Source organism: Cyprinus carpio, chromosome A11 (assembly GCF_018340385.1).
Source record: "Cyprinus carpio isolate SPL01 chromosome A11, ASM1834038v1, whole genome shotgun sequence".
Lineage (NCBI taxonomy): Eukaryota > Metazoa > Chordata > Actinopteri > Cypriniformes > Cyprinidae > Cyprinus > Cyprinus carpio.
In genome coordinates this window covers 26,213,074-26,236,728 of record NC_056582.1, presented here as the reverse complement: position 1 = coordinate 26,236,728, position 23,655 = coordinate 26,213,074, and the positions used below count along the sequence as shown (strand labels likewise).

At 39.5% G+C, this 23,655-nt stretch overlaps 1 protein-coding gene across 4 annotated transcripts in view; it reads right to left on the bottom strand.

Moving 5' to 3' along the window:
• The window catches only part of LOC109112414 (interleukin-1 receptor accessory protein-like 1-B), a 215,856-nt gene that overhangs the window by 17,146 nt on the left and 175,055 nt on the right, over nt 1-23,655 (bottom strand). For all 4 annotated transcript variants that reach the window (XM_042766929.1, XM_042766931.1, XM_042766930.1 and 1 more), the window contains exon 7: nt 830-962. In XM_042766929.1, coding sequence (XP_042622863.1) covers nt 830-962 — 133 coding nt within the window. The remainder of the gene's footprint in view (nt 1-829; nt 963-23,655) is intronic.

Genomic DNA, 23,655 nt, shown 5'->3' with positions numbered 1-23,655 from the left:
TTTTGTGGTCCAGGGTCACATATAGTATGTGTGCCTTGTCTCTCTTCCATAAAGTGTACCATGTAGCGATTACATGAATTAGCCCTATATAAATGATATAGGCTAATTTCAATTCAAAGCAGTCCAATTTGACCAAATAAACAAATAAAATCTCACACTTTTTTATACTGTTACAAGCTGAAGCGTTGTATTAGTTTGATTGGCCATCTCAAACATTTTGACATTGATGAGCATTGTTAGGCTGAAGTACAGCAGAGCTGCATCAATAATATCAAATATTCAGTGGGACAATTTAACCATATCTGAATATTGGTGGTCCTTGTTGTGGTTTGAATTGACAACTATTAGCCCAATCTTGAAGATTCTGTGGGAGCTGTACTAAGGCGCCAGTGAAGAGCTGAACCAGTGCTTCTGGGATTGTGGGTTTGGTAAAATCTTAACAAGTTGTCCAGATTTTCCTTCAACTGCTTACATTTGTGTAGCATATTCAGCTTGGAGACCTAGTTCAGGTGAGCACAGATTCAGATTGCATATGCCTGAACTGCATTATTAATGGAGCCAATGAAATTTAGATGGAGATTACAAGAGAAAGAAGCTTGTCTGCTCATATCCATCCCGACAGCTGAGAATTAATGGGATGCTTTTACTGAGAAGGTCTTAACACTCGTCGATGGCCACTGAATGACTCTGACGAGGTTGAATCAAGGTGAATGTAAAATATTTATGTGTGTACAAATACACAATATATTAATTTTGTTGCACACATAAATTCAGACACGGACTTCTCGATAAATGAAAAGAAAGGATGTCATTGGGATGAACGTCTTACTTGATTTCGCTTTCTCTGATTCGGTTTTCGTCCAGGTCCTCAATGAACTTCTCTCCCTTCATCCAGTAGATGAGAGGACTTGCGTCTCCGCTGTAGCCAAAGAACGCTCGGCAGGTCAGGTTCAGAGGGCTGCCTGCAAAAACACAGATCACAACACAAGTCCATATATATCATCTGTGAAAGCAGCTTTCTAACGGAGCCTGGCCTGTGGACGGCTGTATGATTTGCTCTCTCTCTAAGAAACAGAAGCGGCACCAAACATCGTGACTCAACACTTTTCCAAAACAATACTAGATACACAAACACTGCAGGCCTGTGAGAGTCTGTAAAAGAGATGCTACATGCTTTAACATAATCACAGAGACTCTCGACTGAAGTAAATCAGTGTTTTCTCTCTGACAGCATGAAAAACTGATGAGAATCTCCCGCTCTGCACATATGTGAAAATGAACGGTCTCTGGATGCTGGAGTTTTCTCTCTGGGCCACTGGAGGTCAGTTTGGTTCCATCTTTAAGACAGGACGGCTCCCAGTGGCACAAACACCTTCCGCAAACAGGGCAAATTCTTCAGTCTTTTGTACCGTGGCACACAGTCCAAAGCATCTGATGCAGTGATTCAGCAGGAACTGCACTGCTTACAGTCGGCCTGTGTTTGTAATCTTCAGAACAACAATATACACTGAAATTAAAGCTAGCTTCATATCTTCATCTCTCTATATATATTTATTTTAGATTTTAGCTGTGTAATGAGCATCTTTGTGTTTTATGTTTGTCAGCAGGGGACGAAATTAAAATGCTAACCCAAGATTCTGTTTAGTAAACAGCTTATAATTGAAAAGTGGATGCTTCCAGAAAAATCTGATTGCATATGCCTGAACTGGGTTCACCAACACTGCTCACAATACAAGACTGGCTTTTCTTGTGCAGGTGTGGCTGTGTCTGGTTGCACATGTGACGTTTCTATAATGATTTAATTCCACTAACAACCATCCCTGGTTTAGTGGCCATTCGCTTTATTGCTCTACTTTATGTCTGTCCCAGGCAGGAGTTTTAGAATTCAGATAGTACTTCCTAAAAAATAGCTTGTCTTAAAACTGTGGGCACTTAGGCTTCTCTCAATCCATTTAATTAAAACAATACTATAAATTACAAGCAATTCTATCAGGGAGAAGGTAAACCGAGTGGAAGCTAAATTATGACCTTGCGGTGCAGGAGCATTTTCAGCCGGGCTGCATAAATCCCTGACAAGAAGTGCTGACATGTCAATCACTGGCGCTTTCCTCCACGAGTGCCGCATTCAGACGGAGTATCGTGAACGAGTGGAGCTTTTATAGCCGAGAGGGTCCAGAGATCGCGTAATGACTGAAACTCGTCCCGCAGAGGCCATTTGTTTGACTAGGACAGCTAAAGCTGAGGTCACATCGGTCCTGCTTTACCTCCAGAAGCCTTTCATCAAACATTTCTCTCCACTTTTTCTTCTTCTCTCTGTTTCTTTCTGCATGTCCCACTCACACTTTCTGTCTCTCTCAGCAGCATCCTCTCTAAATTTCTGGAGTAGCAGATTCAAGCGTGATTGGCAGGAGAAACTTCTCTCCAGACTGGATTAATCGCTTCTGATGAGCACCAGACAGAAAGCAGGAGGAGATGTGTTAGGTTAGATTATTGTAATGCTTTATTGGGTGGTTTTTCTGCATGCTTAGTAAACAAACTCCAGTTAGTCCAAAATGCAGCAGCTAGAGTTCTTACTAGAACCAGGAAGTATGATCATATTAGCCCGGTCCTGTCAACACTGCACTGGCTCCCTATCAAACATTGTATAGATTTTAAAATCTTGCTTATTACTTATATAGCCCTGAATGATTTAGCACCTCAGTATTTGAATGAGCTCTTGTTACATTATAGTCCTCTACGTCCGCTCTGTTCTCAAAACTCTGGCAATTTGATAATACCTAGAATATCAAAGTCAACTGCGGGCGGCAGATCCTTTTCCTATTTAGCGTCCAAACTCTGGAATAACCTACCTAACATTGTTCTGGAGGCAGACACACTCTTGCAGTTTAAATCTAGATTAAAGACCCATCTCTTTAACCTGGCTTACACATAGCACACTAATACACTTCTAATATCCAAATCTGTTAAAGGATTTTTAGGCTCGTAAACCGGAACCAGGAACACTTCCCATAACACCCGATGTACTTGCTATATCATTAGAAGAATGGCATCTACACTAATATTAGTCTGTTTCTCTCTTATTCCGAGGACACCGTAGCCACCAGATCCAGTCTGTATCCAAGGCAGAGGGTCACTGCAGTCACCCGGATCCAGTATGTATCCAGCCCAGATGGTGGATCAGCACCTAGAAAGGACCTCTACAGCCCTGAAAGACAGCAGAGACCAGGAAAACTAGAGCCCCAGAGACAGATCCCCTGTAAAGACCTTGTCTCAGATGACCACTGGGACAAGACCACAGGAAACAGATGATTCTTCTGCACAATCTGACCTTGCTGCAGCCTGGAATTGAACTGCTGGTTTCGTCTGGTCAGAGGAGAACTGGCCCCCCAACTGAGCCTGGTTTCTCCCAAGGTTTTTTCTCCATTCTGTCACAGATGGAGTTTTGGTTCTTTGCCACTGTCGCCTCTGGCTTGCTTAATTGGGGACACTTCATTTACAGCGATATCATTGACTTGATTGCAAATTATTGCACAGATACGATTTAAACTGAACTGAGCTGCATGATGACATCACTGAATTCAATGATGAACTGCCTTTAACTGTCATTTTGCATTATTGACACACTGTTTTCCTAATTAATGTTGTTCAGTTGCTTTGATACAATCTTTTTTGTATAAATAAAGGTGACTTGACTTGACTTGACTTGTGTGCTTCAGTGCTGCAGCTGCCTGACCTTAATACAAACACACAAGCAGCACTTCCATGTTTGCACTCAAAGGAGTCACTCCACTAACAGTGAGCTTAAACACTGATCCTGACTGCCAACGCTGCCGATGCTTAGACCGGCACAGAGAGAACATCCCTGTTGAAAAAACGGCATATGCTAGTTAGGTATGTTTTGAGGCATGGCTGCTGGTCATGACCTGGTTTAAGCTGGTCCTGATCAGGAGCTAGTTGCTTAGGACCAGCTTAAACCAGCTCAAACCAGAAGCCATGCTTCAAAGCATACCTAACCAGCATATGCTGGATATTTCAACAGGGATGACACACACATGACGATGTGACAGTGACCGTCAGGAACAATGTGTGTTAGACACACACACACACACACACACGTTCACACACGTTTACTTAGCTATCTAAATGGGGACATTTCATAGGCATAATGATTTTTATACTGTACAAACTGTATATTCTATTGCCCTACACCAACCCTACACCTAAACCTACCCCATACAGAAAACTTTCTGCATTTTTACAATTTAAAAATAAATAAATAAATAAAAACATTGTTTACTTTATACCAGTTTTACAAATGAGGACGTCGCCAAAGGGAGGTTTTTGGAGTTTATTTGTCAGGTTTAGCTCACTTTTGGGTACAAATGTATCCCCAAAATATGGTCAAGTAGGTACACTCACTCACACTCACACTCACACACACACACACACACACACACACACACACACACACACACACACACACACACACACACTGCTGCTCTCTTCACTGCTGCAAAAGTCTGGAAGAGATTCTCAAACTCACTCATCTCTGGTTGGTGACAGCTCAAATCTCTCAAGCTATAAGAAAATTTCATCCTTCAGTTTTATGTACGAGAGAATATATAGCAGTGTACAAAGTCAAGTCAAAAGTGCAACAGCACATTAGACACTTAACACAAACATTTGGTCTAAAATGGACAATTCTATCTTTGGCTTATTGTGCTTTAGTGAGTTCCAAACATTCCTTTGGCAAATCTACAGTACATTATATATGCCAAACATCCAGGACTGAGCAGAAAACACAGCGGTCCTGAACACCTGAGCGGATCTGAATGCTGGAGAACACTGAACCTTCACACAAAGGTTTCCTAGGCAACCCCACTCAGGTTGAGTCGAGAGGAAGAACAATAGAAGCGGCTCGGCTTCTTACACATAAAAGGATTAATTATTACCTGCCGTCCCCCAAGAACAGAAACAGGAGGAGTGAGAGGAGCGCCGAGCACGAGGAGGGCCCGGAATAAACGCTCCTGCCACAGTGACTTATTAGCATTCCAAACATGACTGACAAACAAAAACTCCCAAACTTTGGCATAAATCGTGCAAATCAACAATCAGAGGGTTTCTTCTTTAATCGCAGGCGCGTGAAGGTGCGAGTGCGGTCCCTGTGCTAACGACGAGGAGCTGCTGTTGTCTTCTGGTGGTAATTGCTCTATTTTGCAGTCCATTTGTAGCAGCAGCAGAGAGTCTGGAGAGGAGATGTGCACACAGATGGATATTAATATCTGTCTCACTGCAGCATCACACTGCTCCCCTCAGCGCTGCAGAGACAGAAGCCTGTTCACAACACTCAAACCATTCTTAAACATCAGGTAAGTTCAATGCTGTAAACAGTGTTGGAGAAAGTTACTTTTAAGAATTGGGTAGGAATTGGGTAGAATTAAGGATTTGGAATAAGGTCTTGCAGAATAAGACATTAATATGGGCTTTTTAAGTAATAATAAACAGCCAATATCCCATTAGTATTCATGCTAATAACCAACTAGTTAATAATGAGAACTTATTAACTCACCAAAGTATTTAGACTTTAAATTTTGATGTTAAATCCATTATTGCATTGTATATAAATGTTCTACAGTCTATACACGGCAATAAGTAACAAAAAGTAATGAACTGCGTTACTTATTTACTCTAAATGTAAAGCAATGAGTTACAGTACTTTTGCATTACTCTTGGTCACCTGACCTGGGCTTGCTTACTTGTTTTTTAATAGCAAAAAACCCAAAGGTTATAATTTTGCCAACTGTAAAGGCCCTTTCACATTACAGGTGAAATGAATTATCCTCAACACAGGGGAGGGGAGGCGTCAGTCAATAAATTGGAAAACAAAGTAACAGGTGTTACTTATCTGAAAAAGTAACTCAGACATTTTGTTGTAAATTTAAAAGTAGTGCGTTACTTTACTAGTTACTTAAAAAAGAAATCTGATTATATGACTCACATTACTTCCTCAACACTGGCTATAATGTGACTCCATACTGATGCTGTCTAAAAAGGATTTCAATTAAAAGAGGGTAATGTGTCATTGTGTTTGTGGAATATTCGTGACAGATCATGATTCGGTGGCTCATTTGTAAGCCTGACGTTTCTCCTACAGAACTCCACACACTATCCCACAGTGCCACGTGTGTGTATGAGGTCAGGAACACCTGCATCTCTGGATAATGATGCTTGTTGCTTTAAAATGTGTCAAGGTGGTAATTTGTTTGAGCGAATCCACAGCAGCTGTGCACAGCTGAGATCAGACAAAACAAACAAATCTGTTTGTCTGCACCTCTGGAGAGTCTCTGTAGTAATGGATCTCTAGTAGCATGGCGGCTGCTGAAAGCACACTTAACAAATTCTCACCAAGCAAACACCAGAGTGAAGACATTTCTGTCTGACCATCTTAAAATGAAGGCAGTTTTTATGCTGTACAGATCATCTACCATCTACTTTACTGAACCTTGAGTTTCACTGTTTTTACTAATGTCTTTCTTCTGCAAAAATACATAATAAAAGAGCTTTAATCCTGTTCATATATTCATCTTCTCAGTGGCTGTTAATACTGGACCTGTGGAGATTTTGTGAATCGCCCTTGAATCAGCTCGCTAACTTAAGCATTCATGAACCGATTGTCCCAGATAACCTCAACATTAACCCTGATCATACAGTATTCACTATGGACCAGGACTAACAACCAATGCTTTAGTGTGTTGTGTAGCTCTAGTGACCTCATCAAGTTAAAATGCATAAATTATTATTAGGAAAACTGGCCACATTTACACTGCTTCTCAGTGAGTAGGGCTGAAATGATTATTTGAATTCATCAGCAACATTGACCATAAAAAAATTGTCGACAAATACTAATTTGATCTCATATAACCTAATGCAAGTACCTGCAAAAACACGGTTTGACCAGTGTGACGCTGTAGTTTAAGACTGTAATCCAGCTCTCCCGAAGGAAATCCAATAGAAGAAGACACAAACAATGCTTCTAAAGTACAAACAAAGCAGAATCAGAAGCTGTTGAGCAGTGTTTAGATGAATATGTAAATAATTATATTCCGCAAAAAAAAGAGCAGCAGTTCAGAAAGCATCTGAACATAGTGATGTGGATATGTTTCTTTTTCTCTAGTAAAGTCAAGTCACATTTATTTATAAACCACTTAATACAATATCACTTTAATTCAAGCAGCTTTTTAGTAATACATATGAAAAAACACTGTCAGTCTAGCTTTCAGTTAGAACTACAGCTTGATTTTCTTTTATTAAGCAGCTCTCCAGTGCAGAGCTAGCTTATGATAAAATATTTGTATTAGTAAATTCAAAAAAAAAAAAAAAAAAAAAAAAAAAAAAAAACATGACAGTTTTTAGTAAGGTTTGCAGATATTAAAGCTTAATCTAGCTCTGTTTTGATTATTATAACACTATAATGTGTTTAAGAGAGCTAATGTTGTCAATAAAATAATTTATACAAAAATAATTGGGCATCATTCAGTCTTATTAAATGGTAAATGAGAATGTCTCTCTTCTGTCATCACATTTTGCCAAATATATTTATTTGTATTGTAAAAATAATAATATAATCATTGTAATTATCTAACAGTAATATAACTTTCAAAAGTTGACGTGACTACCTTTATATTTACTTTTGTTAGAATATGTATAACTGTATAACATTTAGTTGATTAATCATTCTAATAATTAGGTAATAATTATCTGGATGAGTTAATCGATCATCAAAGTAATCGTTTGTTGCAGCTCTAACATTGAGTGTGAGATAGGGCTGTATTACTCGAGTCCGGACTCAAGACATTTTTCTATCGTCTCGGACTTGTCTCGCTTTCTCCTTTTTTCCAAAGCACTCTGTAGCCTGCGCTCTATGCTTGCGCTCCAGTGGCGTCTGCTGTTGCTAAGCAACCATGACCTGCTCTTCATGAAGACGCAGAAGTTTCCAGCACTAAAAATCTCTTGCAGTAGCTCTGCTAATAAATTCATTTTAAAAATGGCTATCCCTGTACAGCTATGATCAGCTATTTCTCTATCTTGGCTTAGCTTTCAATTTTGTTGCAGGAAATGATGTGCATGACCAGCGTTGCACTTGCTGCGTTCTGAAAAGTTTGTTTCTAATTTAATTTTCTACCTGTTAGATTGTGTTTTATTGACGTCTACACCTAGGTAACATAAGCCTTTAACTTACCCTTTACAATAATGAAATACTAATTAATGTTGTACAGTATAGGGGTTGCAAGACTACTGATTTCTACTAGTCGATTTTTTATTTTAAAAATACATGAGTCACTCGACTATTCGTGGTTCATTCTATTGTAAATTTTACAATTATTTATCAATAAACACTTATTAATGTATAGCCTTATGCAACAATTACACATGTAAATTTGCAAAACTTTATAATTATGACATTACATATTTAAATTTTCATGTAACAGCCAGTATTTGTACAGTATTTGTATTTGTACTTACATGATAAGACCGTTATGACTTTTTATCTTTTTTTTCATAGTTATCACTGAACAAGTATGTCGTGTTAAACTAAAATAATTATTAATTTCTAAAATAATATTTATCATGCAAGCAGAGAGATGTCATGACAAACGTTTAGTGATCATTTGAACACGACTAAATCCATTTAATGTGCACATTTTCATTACGCAGAACACTTTAAGCGAGTCTTAATGTTTAGTGAACTTCACTTAACAAATGTGCGTGTGTCGCGCAAACCAGCAAAAGATAAAGATGCAAACATGTAGGACAAGTAGAAAATGTATCTGTATCTAAGCTTATTATTAGCCTACTGTAAGAGAGAACTGGTTTGGTTTTCAAGAGACTGAGGCGCGCAACGCGGCTGTTTGATTGGTGAGCACGCTGTGCTTATTCCATTCATTCGTTTCATATCGTAGCCTAAGGTTTAAGTCATTGCCATTTAAATATATACAAATAATATAACGTGTATGATGTATTATTATAGATGAAATCACTCTTGCAAAGCTCTGATTTCTGAGAGATGCACGGAGAGGCAACAGCAATGCAGTGTTTGATTTGCGCTCTTTTCACTCATAAAGTTTACATTCATTCACTTCACACTCGTGACTTTAGAGTTCTGTGTATAATATTGCGCCGATCCCATGACTCAGCTGTTATCAGGCAGAATTATTCCTTGTCCGTTATTCGTTTTTGAAGCCATTATCTGTGCCATTCCGAATAAGGTATTCGGCTTCAGGCACACCCCTAATTATTACATTACATATTTTATTTTTACATGCAACAAAGATAAGGTCATAGAAAGTAACAGCTCCGTGCAAAATTGTAATCCTAAAATTCACTCACTTGCAAATTCTTTGTATGCATTATGGTTAATGCATGCTGGAGTAGTCGATTGTTTCCGACAGCGCTCGACTAGTCTATGCAAGCCCTAGTACAGTATGACAAAAATTTCGCTGTATTTATGTGTGCATGCCCAGTAGAGCCAAACCTATCCCATCTAGCCTTAACTGCGCACATTTGTCATATCCTGAGCTTTGCGTGTGTGTGCTGCGTCAAGGCATCAGTCATTTTAATTGTTTAACCACAAACATAATGTCAGCAACAGCAGCATTATAAAGTAAATAAAATGTAAATAAAGTACATAAAAATTAATTTGACCCTACAGCTCCAAACTCGGTCCTAGAGGGCCGGTGTCCTGCAGAGTTTAGCTCCAATCCTAATTAAACACACTTGAACCAGCTAATCAAGCTCTATACACACTAGAAACTTCCAGATAGTGTTAAGGCCAGTTGGAGCTAAAGTCTGCAGGGCATTGGCCCTCCAGGATCTAGTTTGGAGACCCCTGTCCTACAGAGTTGTTACTTTGCATATGCTTTTTGATCATTACAAATAATAATGTAAAATTATTTTCTTAGAATAGGAGATATGCTGTCTCTCGCATAACATACATTAGTTAAGTATGTGGTCTTGAAGATTATCCTTTTTTTTCTCTCATTTGGACTCTGTCTTGACTTGGACTCTAAACTTTTGGACTTGGACTTGACTTGGACTCAAACCTCTTTGGACTCAGTCTTGACTCGGTCTCAACTTGTCCTGGTCTTGGACTTGACTTGGACTCGACAAAGCTGGACTTGACTACAGCTCTAGTGTGAGAATGTCGGCCAACATTCCCTATTTACTCTCACACACATATACACCTTAGCCAAACACAAATAAAAATGCAAAAAGGTCCTTATGACTAATTCCTTTAACATTAAGACTCACAAGCATGGTGATCAGCTGCTCTTCCAGCAGACACATGAATTCAGATTTTACGCACAACTCCCAGTCTGGTGGGCGTTTTGTGTCAGGGAGCTTTGAATGGGAGAATGAATGAACAAGCACATAAACCTGGCTAAGGTTAGTGTTACTAACATCACAGCTCAGACAGACAGAAACAGATCTAAAGAAAACCCACTAATGACAATCAAAGACATCTACGCACATCCCAGAGTGGTTAAATTCAGGTCCCTACAAAGTTATGAGTGGTCTGTTTTAGCACAGTTTAAGAACAAATTAAAATACCGTATCATTATTTGAAGCAGGTGGTCAATACTGATCACCCAGCATCTTTTAAAGGGGTCATGAACTGAGAAACCAAAATTCCCTTGATCTTTTGACATATAAGTGGTCGTAATACTATAAAAAAGCATCCTGTAAAATTCAGAACTCAAAACTTTCAGATTACCGTAATTTCCGGACTATAAGCCGCAACTTCTTTCCCACGGCTTAAACAATGGTGCAGCTAATATATGGATTTTTCCCGCTTTCAAAATTTTTTTTTTTTTTTTAAAAAAAACACATTCTGTGATGTGCTCAGTTTTTTGGCGGCATGAAGCTTTCATTAGACCAATGTCAAACAACTTTTTTGTTTACTGTTTAGATTAAATCTTAGATTAAATTAAAAAACTTCCCATCATTCTGATTACGGTAGTCATTTTGTCACCCTCATCATGGCAAAGACACGGAGAAATGCATATGATGCAGCTTTCAAGTTGAAGGCGATTGATCTGGCTGTTGGAAAAGGAAACAGAGCTGCTGCACGGGAGCTTGGTCTTAATGAGTCGATGATAAGACGTTGGAAACAGCAGCGTGAGGAATTGACTCAGTGCAAAAAGACAACTAAAGCTTTCAGGGGGAAGAAAAGCAGATGGCCCGAACTAGAAAATGAGCTCGAAGACTGGGTCAACACACAGAGAGCAGACGGCCGAGGTGTTTCAACTGTGCAGATCCGACTGAAAGCCAAAACAATCGCCACCGCAATGAAGTTTGAGGATTTTAGAGGTGGACCATCGTGGTGTCTCAGATTTATGAGATGTAAAGGCCTGTCTATCAGGGTACGGACAAGTCTGTGTCAGCAGCTCCCTCCCGACTACGAGAAAAAAGTTTCAAACTTCTGCAAATTCACTGATGCAAAGATAGCGGAGCATTCCATTGGCCCGCACGACTATTAGAGATAAAATTGTAACCATGCAGCCATCAGCTACAGTATCACATCAGACAGTGCACTATAGATCCCCTGAGGAACAGTTCCACTCATTCTCTACTATAGGAGAGGAAGAATAAATTTGTTAAATCATCTAAACCAACAACATGTATGTTAGACCCTATTCCATCTAAGCTCCTAAAAGGTGCTTCCAGAAGTCATAGATCCTCTTCTGACTATTATTAATTCCTCATTGTTATTAGGGTATGTCCCAAAATCCTTCAAACTGGCTGTTATTAAGCCTCTCATCAAAAAACCACAACTTGACCCCAAAGAACTAGTTAATTATAGACCGATCTCGAATCTCCCTTTTCTTTCAAAGATACTAGAGAATGTAGTATCCTCACAATTATATTCCTTCTTAGAGAAAAATGCCATCTGTGAGGATTTCCAGTAAGGATTTAGACCGTATCATAGTACTGAGACTGCTCTCCTTAGAGTTACAAATGACCTGCTCTTATCATCTGATCGTGGTTGTATCTCTCTATTAGTGATCATATCACAACTATTAGCCAATCATAGCAGTGGGCATTTACTTTTAAGTCTACAATCCTCCACGCCTATTCAAAAAGAGCGTTCTGATGAGTGATGCGTTCTCATACATACATATGTCTATATAGACTATTTTGTTTTTTGATGTACAAATCTTGATAACATTGTAAGTGGACCTCGGAGAACAGTACAAAATAAAAAAAACAAAGGCAGTTCATGACTCCTTTAATAGTGGCTTTGAGGATCAGACACTCAGTCGAGCAGCGAACACATAGCACTTACACTACAAGCTATTTAATGGTGCAAATGTTGAACTAACTCACAGTCTACAGTTACAGGCCTGCGTGGAAGCACTGAGCCATAATGGTTGTGTCTGTAACAAGCAGTAACTCGCTGACACTTGAAGGAGCCTGAAGAAGCGTTGCTGTGTAATACATCAGCCGACGGGGAAAGGCTTCTATTCAAGACTAAATCACCAACTCACAAATAACCTTTACATTTCTGAAAATGGTAAAATTGCTGCCTCTTGCAGATGAGTTTAACATGATATTTTCATCAGAAACCTCCAACATTTCCATGTTCAGTTAAAAAAAGGGGACATGTTTTTTAAGCAATTAAAGTGCATTTTAAACAAACATTCTCCATTTGCTCTTCATTAAACTATTAGACAAACAAATGTTCTCTCTCATCTGTCTCCATCGGTCCATTAGAATGCAATTTCCCTGCATAATATTCTGTAAGACAGTTTCCCCTCTCTAATCCTTCATGCTTGTTCTTCTTTAACGGAGGTATCAGAACTTTAAATGAGTTCCTAACACCCCCCGTCCCCTCTCAAGCTTGACATCTCCTTAGCACTTCCCCAATAAACAGCCTCTCCATCTTATCTCCAACAGACCATGCCTGCGCCATCACACACAGGAGGGCTGCCGTTCTACAGCCCTAATCGCAGCGCTAATGCTGATTACAGCCGTGGCCACCATCGAGAGTCTTATCGCTGCTACAGGGACATGCTAACCGGCCCGAGGACGGTCTGTTCTCTCCTCCGGTGGGTCTCGACCCTGTTTATGTAGTCTCCTCTCTCCTTCCTCAATTCCTGTCCTTCTCCCTCACTGCAGCGGCCGGAAACACAGTGAGGTGTGATTGTGAGTCTAGAGTTGCTCCTGACCAGTAATTTCTGAGACTGACAAACAACAAGAACTAGTTATTTAAACTGCACTGATTTGGGATATGTTCCTGATTAACTAAGTCAAAGCAAAATACTAATAAAGGTAAGCTAATTAATTAAGATAAACAAAGATGCAGAGAGAGAGAGAGAGACAGATAGATGTGGTCTACACATGAAATAGGGCCTCGTTTGATCTGGACTGTAGAAACATGAGGAAAAGACAAGTCTCAAATGAAAAACACATGGCCAAACAAAGAGAGAATCAAGACCTGTAAAAAACACACACACTTCATCAAAGAGTCTATCATTTGAAATTAAGAGATGAGAATTATACATACCTGAAATTTAAAATGTATTGGATTTACAGAAGCTGATGAATAATAGATCATTTCGAAACCCTATAACACTCTAAAATACAAGGAGAACTAAAGTATTTTAAAAGACCAAATCACTGAAAAAGAATTAGATCTTAAAGCTTTGAAACACGAAAAAAGGCTGTGTTCCCGATGGTATTTTATTGCTGGTATGATATTCCTGTGGGTGTCACTGTTGGACAGTGTTATTCCTGCTTCCTGTTTGCCGTGCTGCTGGTTTGTGATTGTAGCTCTGTGTAGCTTTGTTTTTCTGTAAAATCTCTATTTTACTATAACTCTCTGTTGTTTAAAGTGATAAAATATAACTTAATTCCCACCATATTTCTGATATTATCTATCAGCCTAATCTGAATTAATTTGATCGTTCGCTTTTATTCTAAATTCACGAGTGCAGCGCACCTGCAGCACATTAGCATTCGTTAGCCAGTTAACTTGTCATTAGCGTTTCCATTCGTGCCTATTGCTGTTTTCTTTTTTCTTTTCTTTTTTCTCTCTCTCGCTCCGTTTCTTTTCTCTCTCGCTCCATTTTTTCACAAGTTCATCAAACAACTGTGGTAAGAATCATTCATCAATCATGGTGAGTAATGGAGTCCTGTACATTCTTCGGTTCCGGTAACAGTGCCTCTGCAGCAGGGCAACTGGGTGACTGTGAGGCGGCATAGTTGTGGGTCAAAACACCACTGTTCCGTTCCGATCAAAACATTAAACAGGCTCTCCCCACTCAGTGATGCACCCACTGAGAAACCTGATGAAAGTGCTCTAGGTATTGGTGATTCTATTGTACGGAACGTGAAAATAGAGACAACAGCCACTATAGTCCAGTGTTTACCGGGAGCCACAGCGCCTGACATCTTGGCAAATTTAAAAGTGCTCGCTAATGCTAAACGTAAATACAGTAAGATTGTTTTTCACGCCGGCGCTAATGATGTTCGACTTCGCCAGCTGGAGATCACTAAAAATAACATTAAAGAGGTGTGTGAACTTGCAAGCACAATGTCAGACACTGTAATATGCTCTGGTCCCCTCCCTGCTTACCGTGGTGATGAGATACATAGCAGACTGTCATCATTAAATGGCTGGATGTCTAGGTGGTGTCCGTAGAATAACATAGGTTTCATAGAGAATTGGACAAGGCAGACCTGACCTGTTGAAAAGAGATGGTCTTCATCCCTCCTGGGGTGGTGCCACCCTTTTGTCTAGAAATATGGCACATAGTCTTAGAGTTTGTACTTGACTAACTGGGGCCCAGGTCAGGAAGCAGACAGACTGGCTAAACCGACCGTCTGCTAGCTGCCTCATGTCACAGAAATCAGTTAATTCTTAGCACATTAGCACTTGCACCCTAAAGAGAGCAAAATGGAGCACAGCTGGAGAAAAACAAAACTAGAGGTATTTCGTATTGCTTGGCGGAAAAGTAACCTATCCTACAGAAAAACTGCTAGATCTGATAATGTCTCTTTTAGAAGAAAACATACATAACCCCAGGTATTTATTCAATACAGTGGCTAAATTAATGAAAAATAAAGCATCAACAAGTGTTGACATTTCCCAATAGCACAGCAGTAATGACTTTATGAACTACTTCTAAGAGCGATACTATTATAAAATTGTAACCATGCAACCATCAGCTATAGTATCGCATCAGATAGTGTGCTATAGATTGCCTGAGGAACAATTCCACTCACTCTCTACTATAGGAGAGGAAGAACTGTATAAACTTGTTAAATCATCTAAACCAGCAACATGTATGTTACACTCTATTCCATCAAAGCTCCTAAAAGAGGTGCTTCTAGAAGTCATAGATCCTCTTCTGACTATTATTAATTCATCATTGTCATTAGGATATGTCCTCAAAACCTTCAAACTGGCTGTTATTAAGCCTCTCATCAAAAACCCTCAACTTGACCCCAAAGAACTAGTTAATTACAGACCGATCTCAAATCTCCTTTATCTGTCCAAGATACTAGAAAAGGTATTATCCTCACAATTATATTCCTTCTCAGAGAAAAATGGTATCTGTGAGGATTTCCTGTCAGGATTTAGACCGTATCATAGTACTGAGACTACTCTAATTAGAGTTACAAATGACCTACTCTTATCATCTGATCGTGGTTGTATCTCTCTATTAGTGCTATTGGATCTTAGTGCTGTGTTCGACACTATTGACCACAACATTCTTTAGAATAGACTAGAAAACCTTGTTGGTATTAATGGAAGTGCATTAGCATGGTTCAAATCGTACTTATATGACCACCATCAATTCATAGCAGTGAATGAAGAGGTATCATATCGATCTTCACACTTTACATTTTACAGCTCTTCTGGAAGCTGATTCCAGCTGCGGGCGGCATAGTAACTAAAGGCGGACTCCCCTTGTTTTGTGTGAACCCTTGGTATTTCTAACTGACTCGATCCTAATGATCTGAGTGGTCTGTTAGGTTTATATTCAGTGAACATATCTGCAATATATTTTGGTCCTAGGTCATTGAGTGATTTATAAACGAGTAAAAGTACTTTAAAATCAATCCTAAATGTAACTGGAAGCCAGTGTAAGGACCTGAGGACTGGTGTGATATGCTCAGATTTTCTGGTTCTAGTCAGAATCCTGGCAGCAGCGTTCTGGATGAGCTGCAGCTGTCTAATGGTCTTTTTGGGAAGGCCGGTGAGGAGACCATTACAGTAGTCCACCCTGCTGGTGATAAAGACATGAACAAGTTTCTCTAAGTCTTGACTGGAAACAAAACATCTAATTCCTTGCAATATTTTTTAGATGATAGTATGCTGATTTAGTTACTGCTTTGACATGACTACTGAAACTAAGGTCTGTCTCCAGAATCACACCAAGATTCCTGACTTGATTTTTAGTTGTTTGTCCCCTTGAGTCAAGGTATGCATTCACCTTGAAAACTTCATCTTTGTTTCCAAATGCAATAACTTCAGTTTTTTTCCTTGTTTAACTGAAGAAAGTTCTGGCACATCCAACTATTAATTTTCATCAGTACATTGGCAGAGGGAGTCAATGGGGCTGTAGTCATTTGGCGATAAGGCTAGGTAAATCTGGGTATCATCAGCATAGCTGTGATAGGCAATTTGGTTCTTTCTCATTATCTGACTTAGTGGGAGCATATACAGGCTAAACAAGAGCGGTGCCAGAATTGAGCCTTGTGGGACTCCGCATGTCATGGACGTCCACTTAGACTTATGCTCTCCTAGACTCACATAATAACCTCTCCCTTCTAAGTATGACCTGAACCATTTGAGTACCATCCCAGAAAGCCCGACCCAGTTTTCCAGTCTCTCTAGTAGTATGTTATGATCGACAGTCTCAAAAGCAGCACTGAGATCTAGCAATACCAGCACTGATATTTTGCCAGAGTCAGAATTTAAGCGAATATCATTTATTATCTTAATGAGCGCTGTCTCTGTGCTGTGATGCAGTCGGAAACCAAAATTAAAACCAAAAATCAAAATAATTTAATTAAAGTATTTGTTCAGCTGATTAAAAACTACCTTTTCTATAATTTTGCCTATAAAAGGAAGATTAGATATTGGTCTATAATTGCTCAAAATGGTGTTATCAAGATTGCTCTTTTCAGGAGGGGCTTAACAACTGCAGTTTTCAGGGAGTTTGGAAATGTCCCAGAAAGAAGTGAGGCATTCACCACTTCTAAGAGATCTGCTTCTAAACAGTTAAGCACACTTTTGAAAAAAGATGTGGGAAGTGTGTCAAGATAGCAGGTTGACGAATTTAGGTGCTGCACTATTTCTTCCAATAAGAGAGAATTGGTATATAGCACTTGATTTCCAGAAATATTGTCAACTTGATTGCACATATACTATTAAAACTGAACTGAGCTGGATGATGACATCACTGAATCGATGATGAACTGAATTTAACTGAAAATTGAGTGTTTCCTATTGTCATTTTACATTATTGACACACTATTTTTCTATTTAATACTGTAAAGTGCTTTGACAGAATATGTATTGTTAAAAGTGCTATATAAATAAAGGTGACTTGACTTGACTTGATGCTGACTGCTAGAATAGAAACATACAGGCATGTCAGGTGCCCCAAAAATGTTCTAGGTCTTTAAGGGTTAACCTACCTAACTATAGTAACCAACTCAGGAGAAAGAAAAACTATAAAATGTTAAAACATAGGGAGAGCGTGTGGTCGAGTCTGAGCTGTTTGTCCTCTCAATGCACAAAAGAACACCAATCTTACACATTTCCCAGGATTACAGTAATACAGATAAACTGAGAAGGAGAAACAACAACCGAAGGAACAGCCAATAAGTTCCATGTTCCACCTGAACTTTTGTTCATTCAACATCTATATCTAATATGTCTTTTAACACTTGTTTAATTTTCCTTACATTACTGACAGCAGAAGCAATAGAGACATGAGAGAGAGCAAGAGAGTGTCGTAGCTTTTTCTGTTTTGCTCCAGACTAATCGCCCATTTCCAGAGCAGCTTCACTGAGATGTCCTGCAGGGGGTTAAAATGCTTCCGTCTGTTTATCACATCTACATAATTTGCAGAAGTTCAATATTGAAGTAGCACAGAAAATGATTTTCAGAGCAAACATGAAGTCCCAATAGATAGATGACATTGAACTTCCCCACAGCCCACGAGTTATTACCCATCCTTAAATAAATTATTATTGGTTTCACGTGACGCTGTAGCAGTTGATCAGTGATGGGGTGGCCGTGCAATAGAGCAAAAATGCTCAGTGCTGGCAATGAAATCCTTTACACAAAACCCAATCCAGTAGCAGATGCTGTTCTAATGAGCCTACGGGGGCTCGGCAGGTCCAAATTCCCGTTTGACTTCACACAAAGCTTTCCCTACAAGCAAGTAATTGGCCTCTAACAGGGACCTCATCTCCTTTCGGTGACACCTCTACATCCTGTTTGCTAAGAAATGCAGCTTCCTGGAATCGGCCTGTCACTTGCCCGCCGTAGTGCTTGCATCAGCACAAAACACCTGACATCTCGAAAATGTGCCCAACTTCAGGCACGAAAGGGGCTTCATGTGAGGAGAGAGAAACTCATTTCACTGCTGATCTGCAGCACAAGCAAAAAACAGGACATAAAGAGAGAGAGGGACGGAGTTGCTCCATGTGCCAGCTTTAAGCATATTTAAATCTACTTTCTTCAACAAATTCAATACCTGCCACATTAAAATAAAGTGCCTTTCTCCAGCGGTGAAAAACTCTCCAACACAAAGAAAATAGATGCTTTATATCACAGGACAATCAAATTCCTGCTGGAAATGCCATTAGTCTTTCCAGTTTCTCTTTCACAAACACTTTGTTCATCCATTCAAAGGTAAAATGAGATCTACCTCATAAATTATTTTACACTGCCAGTGATTTTATAAACTCAAAAGAAATCCAACTATTGCCATGTCCTAATGTTCCATTGAGGGAGTCTAGAAATAATCGCGGCTGCTGTGAATACTCCACCAGCTCCGTGTCACCAGATGACGCCTTTGCCATGAGTAAAACAGACACACACACATCCCCCCCACACACACACACTCAAACTCAAGCACGCGCAGACACACCCACACACAAACTCACGCATGTGCGTGCTCAAACACACACACACACAAACACACACACACACTGGGTCTGTGACAGTGCATTTGTGTCAAAAACCCACCATTTTAAGTCCATTAAAGACCTGGAGCCATCAGGAAGTGACTTCTGTTGTGATGACAGAGCATTTAATGTACAGTCACGTCATTATCAAACACTGACCTCACGTCACATATGCATATTAAATCTGAGTGTTTGAGTGTGTGTGAGAAAGAGTGTGTGTGTGAGAGAGAGAGAGAGAGAGAGAGAGAGAGTGTGTGTGTGTGTGTGTGTGTGGTGAAAGAGAGAGAATGTTTGAGAGTGTGTGTTAGTGAGATTATCTTCTTTGCTAGATAAATAAAACACCTCCTGAAACGTCTGCTAAAAAAAAAGAAAATTGTCATTCCATCTTTCTGCTCCACAAAGATGCTGTGATACATAATGAGATGGTGCTGAGAAATGGGGTTGTGGGTTCGAGCCTCAGGTCCGGCAGGGATTGTCAGTGGAGGGAGTGAGTGTACTCTCTCTCTTCCACCTTCAATACCACGACTGTGGTTAGACCCTTGAGCAAGAACTGAACCCCCAACTGCTCCCTGGGTGCCGTAGCACTGGCTGCCCACTGCTCTGGGTGTGTGTTCACATGTGTGTGTTTGTTCAGTACTCACGCTGTGTGTGTGCACTTGGATGGGTTAATGCAGAGCACAAATTCCAAGTATGGGACACCATTCTTGTTCCCTTCCCTTCCCTTCCCTTCCCTTCCCTTCCCTTCCCGACCCCAATCTGATCCGAAACATGCTACATGGATGAATACATGCTAAAACATGGAACTAAACACGCAGACAGCAAGAAATCTGACTCAAGGTTGATGCATGACATTTGTACGATACTTCACAATAACTAGGGCCCTATGAAATCCGTTTTATTTTTTCCCAAATTCCATTTTATTTTTCTCCAAATTCCGTCTGTTTTCCTTTTTGACTTTTCCATGATTCTGTCCGCCTTTTCCACATCACGGAAATCATAGGGCCCTAAATAACCCTGCAGTCCAGCGATGAAGCCTGCTTGATACCCTCTGTCCTGAATGTAAGCCATTCTGTTCAAAATGGTGCCATCTGTTAGATTTTCAGAAAACCTGCAAGAAAACTTGCATGGATTGCAAATCACTCTGAAGGACAGCATCTGAACATAAACGTGTTTTTGCTAAAGCTAACACTTTCCTAACAGTGCTATCTGAGAAAAGACAGAAGGAGATTTAATCAAATTACTGATTGTTCAGTCATTTGATTGCAGTTGAAAAACATATCTTTGTATAATCAGTAAATGAGACAGTGATGAACACAAAGCTGTCGTTTATTATAATTACATGTTGCAAATGAGGTGAGCGATATACACAGATGCAGCAGCTAAAAACAATTTACATGCTAGTGCTGTGGGCAAAAATTTCCAACGGAGAGAAAAACAAAGAATGAGCGAGGGAAGTTGTCAGTAACAGATGAACTAGTCATTAGTCGCTGAACTGCCAACCAAAGACATTACATTACAGAGAAAGCAATTTGTTTCTTTCACCAGTGACGGACAGTCACGTGATGAACGTTTGCGTTCATTAGGTTTTTCTCCAGTGATTAGCAAGAGGAGAGTAAATGTGACCCTGGAGCACAAAACCAGTCATAAGGGTCAGTTTTTTTAAAGAAAATGCAAGGTATGCTGCATGCAGTTTGATGAGGGGATGTGTAAGAACATACGGTACGACAGAACGACTGCTCAATTAACCCGTCTAAAAACAGCATCACAATCCAGTCCTGTGGTGTTTTACATCTTAATGCGTCATTTGACAGATGCTTTCATCCAAAGTGTGTTACAGTCAGTTCTCAGCTGCTTGTAGTCAGAGATCAGCCATGATGGGCAACTTAACCAAGTCTGCCCTGATGCACCTGTTTAGTTTTTACCCTTCCACAGAGTCGCTAACCTACCAGGCAAGCTGAGGACTTTTCCTACTGACAACTTAAAGTTCCTGTTTTGCTGGAGCAGAGCCTGTGACCTTCAGGTTTATACTCAACTATACTCAAACGCATGACGTTCACATGATGCTCCTGAATGTTAGAGTTAATGAGTTAATGCTAACATCATTCTTGAGGTAAAGCCGACATATTCAATCACAGCAATAAATGTAGGGCTAATGTAACTATCATCAGAAACTCAACAGTCTTTACCCAAAAATGCCAAAATAAAGGTTCAGTTTAACTTGAAATTATGACAAAAATATACTACTGTTCCATAATTTAAATTAAATTAATGCATTTAGCAGACGCTTTTATCCAAAGCGACTTACAGTGCATTCAGGCTATCAATTTTTACTTATCATGTGTTCCCGGGGAATCGAACCCCCGACCTTGCGCTTGTTTACACAATGCTCTACCACTTGAGCTACAGGAGCACATAATAAAATATAATTCTCAAAGTACTAATAACAATAATAATAAAACAGTTGTTTAGCACTTTGTCAAAAAAGGTGAAATTGTTTCATTTTATTTTGATTACATTTGATATCATTAATTAAATTGTTAAAATTGTATTAGTTTATTTGATTACTACTGTTTTAGTAATAATTTTGTATTAAATCATAAAATACAGAATGCAGAAAAAATTAAAACAGACGACACAGATTTTCTGGATAGGTAGATAGATAGATAGATAGATAGATAGATAGATAGATAGATAGATAGATAGATAGATAGATAGATAGATAGATAGATAGATAGACGATACGTTTTCTAGCGTGTCGCTTCAGCTGATGTCACAGAATGTCATATTTTCCTCTTATTAGAGAGGTGGCCGTGGCATGCCAGAGTAACTGATGGTTGACAGAGGTGCATGAAGAGAAGCCTTGATCCTCCAAAGCATCATTAAATAAGACCTTGTTCACGGTGCTTCTGTAATAAACCACTGGTGCCTCACTCGGCCGCAAAGCAGTGCAGCCAGCTTTATTTGGGACATATACACATTAAATATTTGTATCAGTGTCATGGAAACAATCAGTCCATAATGTCCTATTAACATGTTTACTCTATAGTAGAATCTACACTTTAGAGCCTCTGCTGTGATGGATTGAAACACTTCTTGTGTTCTGTGCTTTGTGCTGCTGGTCCATCGGCTGCACTAGTCCACAGCTGCGGCTCTGAAAAACTGTTTAATGTGAAACTTCTAACAGCGTTAATGAGCTGCACACTGAATTTTGCTTTCGGAAATGGAGTTAGAGATAAAAGAAGCAGGAAGAAGTAGGTCAACACTGCGCTCTCTCCCAAAACAGCATAAATCCACTTACAGCAGAACTCTGAAGCGCCACAACAGCTCCAGCTCTGAGGCCCAGAGCCAAACGCTGCTGCGAGAAACCCAGCGAATGTTTAAAGCTTCAGGAACTGCCAGAAATGTGCTGTTTCTCACAGTCCTGCTGACACAGCACTGGTCAGCAGCTCATCCCCATCTGTAAATACATCATGCAATTAAGACAGCATAATAAATATTCATGCGCAAGTATAATGAATGTTCATCCATTCAATTGACAGCCAATCTAATAAAAACATGTAAAAGACCTAGGCAACAGTCTGTGGGTGGCAATAACCATTTCATTTGTGCTTTTATTTTCAGAAATTAAAGTGCCCCTATTATGGGTAATGAAAGGTTCATATTTTGGTTTTGGGAGTCCCCGGCCACAGGTTGGCATGCATGCAAGGTCAAAAAAACACTTTCATTGTCTTATAATATGCATTTATTTTTACCTTATTTGCTCAATGACTCCTAAATGATTAATTTTTCTAAACCCCTCTTTTGTGTGACGCTAATCTGCAGTGATTGATCGAATTGGATCATGCCTGTGCCTGATAAAGCAGAGTTTGTGAGTGCAGTACTGCTTTGTGTACAGTGTTACCTGGGAAACAGCTATTTTTAACACTCCAGAGGTGGCACCTAGTGGCAAAGAAATAATTTTCATTTTCATTCAGACCAGCATGACAAATCGACAGATGGTCAAGTTTTCCCGGGTCTGTGTGCGCAACAAGTTGGCGGGCAATATACTAATGTTTCATGTTGATGTCAACATAAAAACGGCTTGGGATTCATTTTAAAAACGACTTGTTTTGTCATTCAAAATCGACTCAGAGACAATAACTTTCAGATTTAAAACTTTGCAGGATGTTTTCGTTCACTTATAGCTGTATTATAAGTGGCTGGCTTGCTTAGTTGGGGACACTTCATTTACAGTGATATCGTTGACTTGATTGCAAATAATTATTGCACAGATACTATTTAAACTGAACTGAGCTGCATGATGACATCACTGAATTCAATGATGGACTGCCTTTAACTGTCATTTTGCATTATTGACACTGTTTTCCTAATTAATGTTGTTCAGTTGCTTTGACGCAATCTTTTTTGTTTAAAGCGCTATATAAATAAAGATGACTTGACTTGACT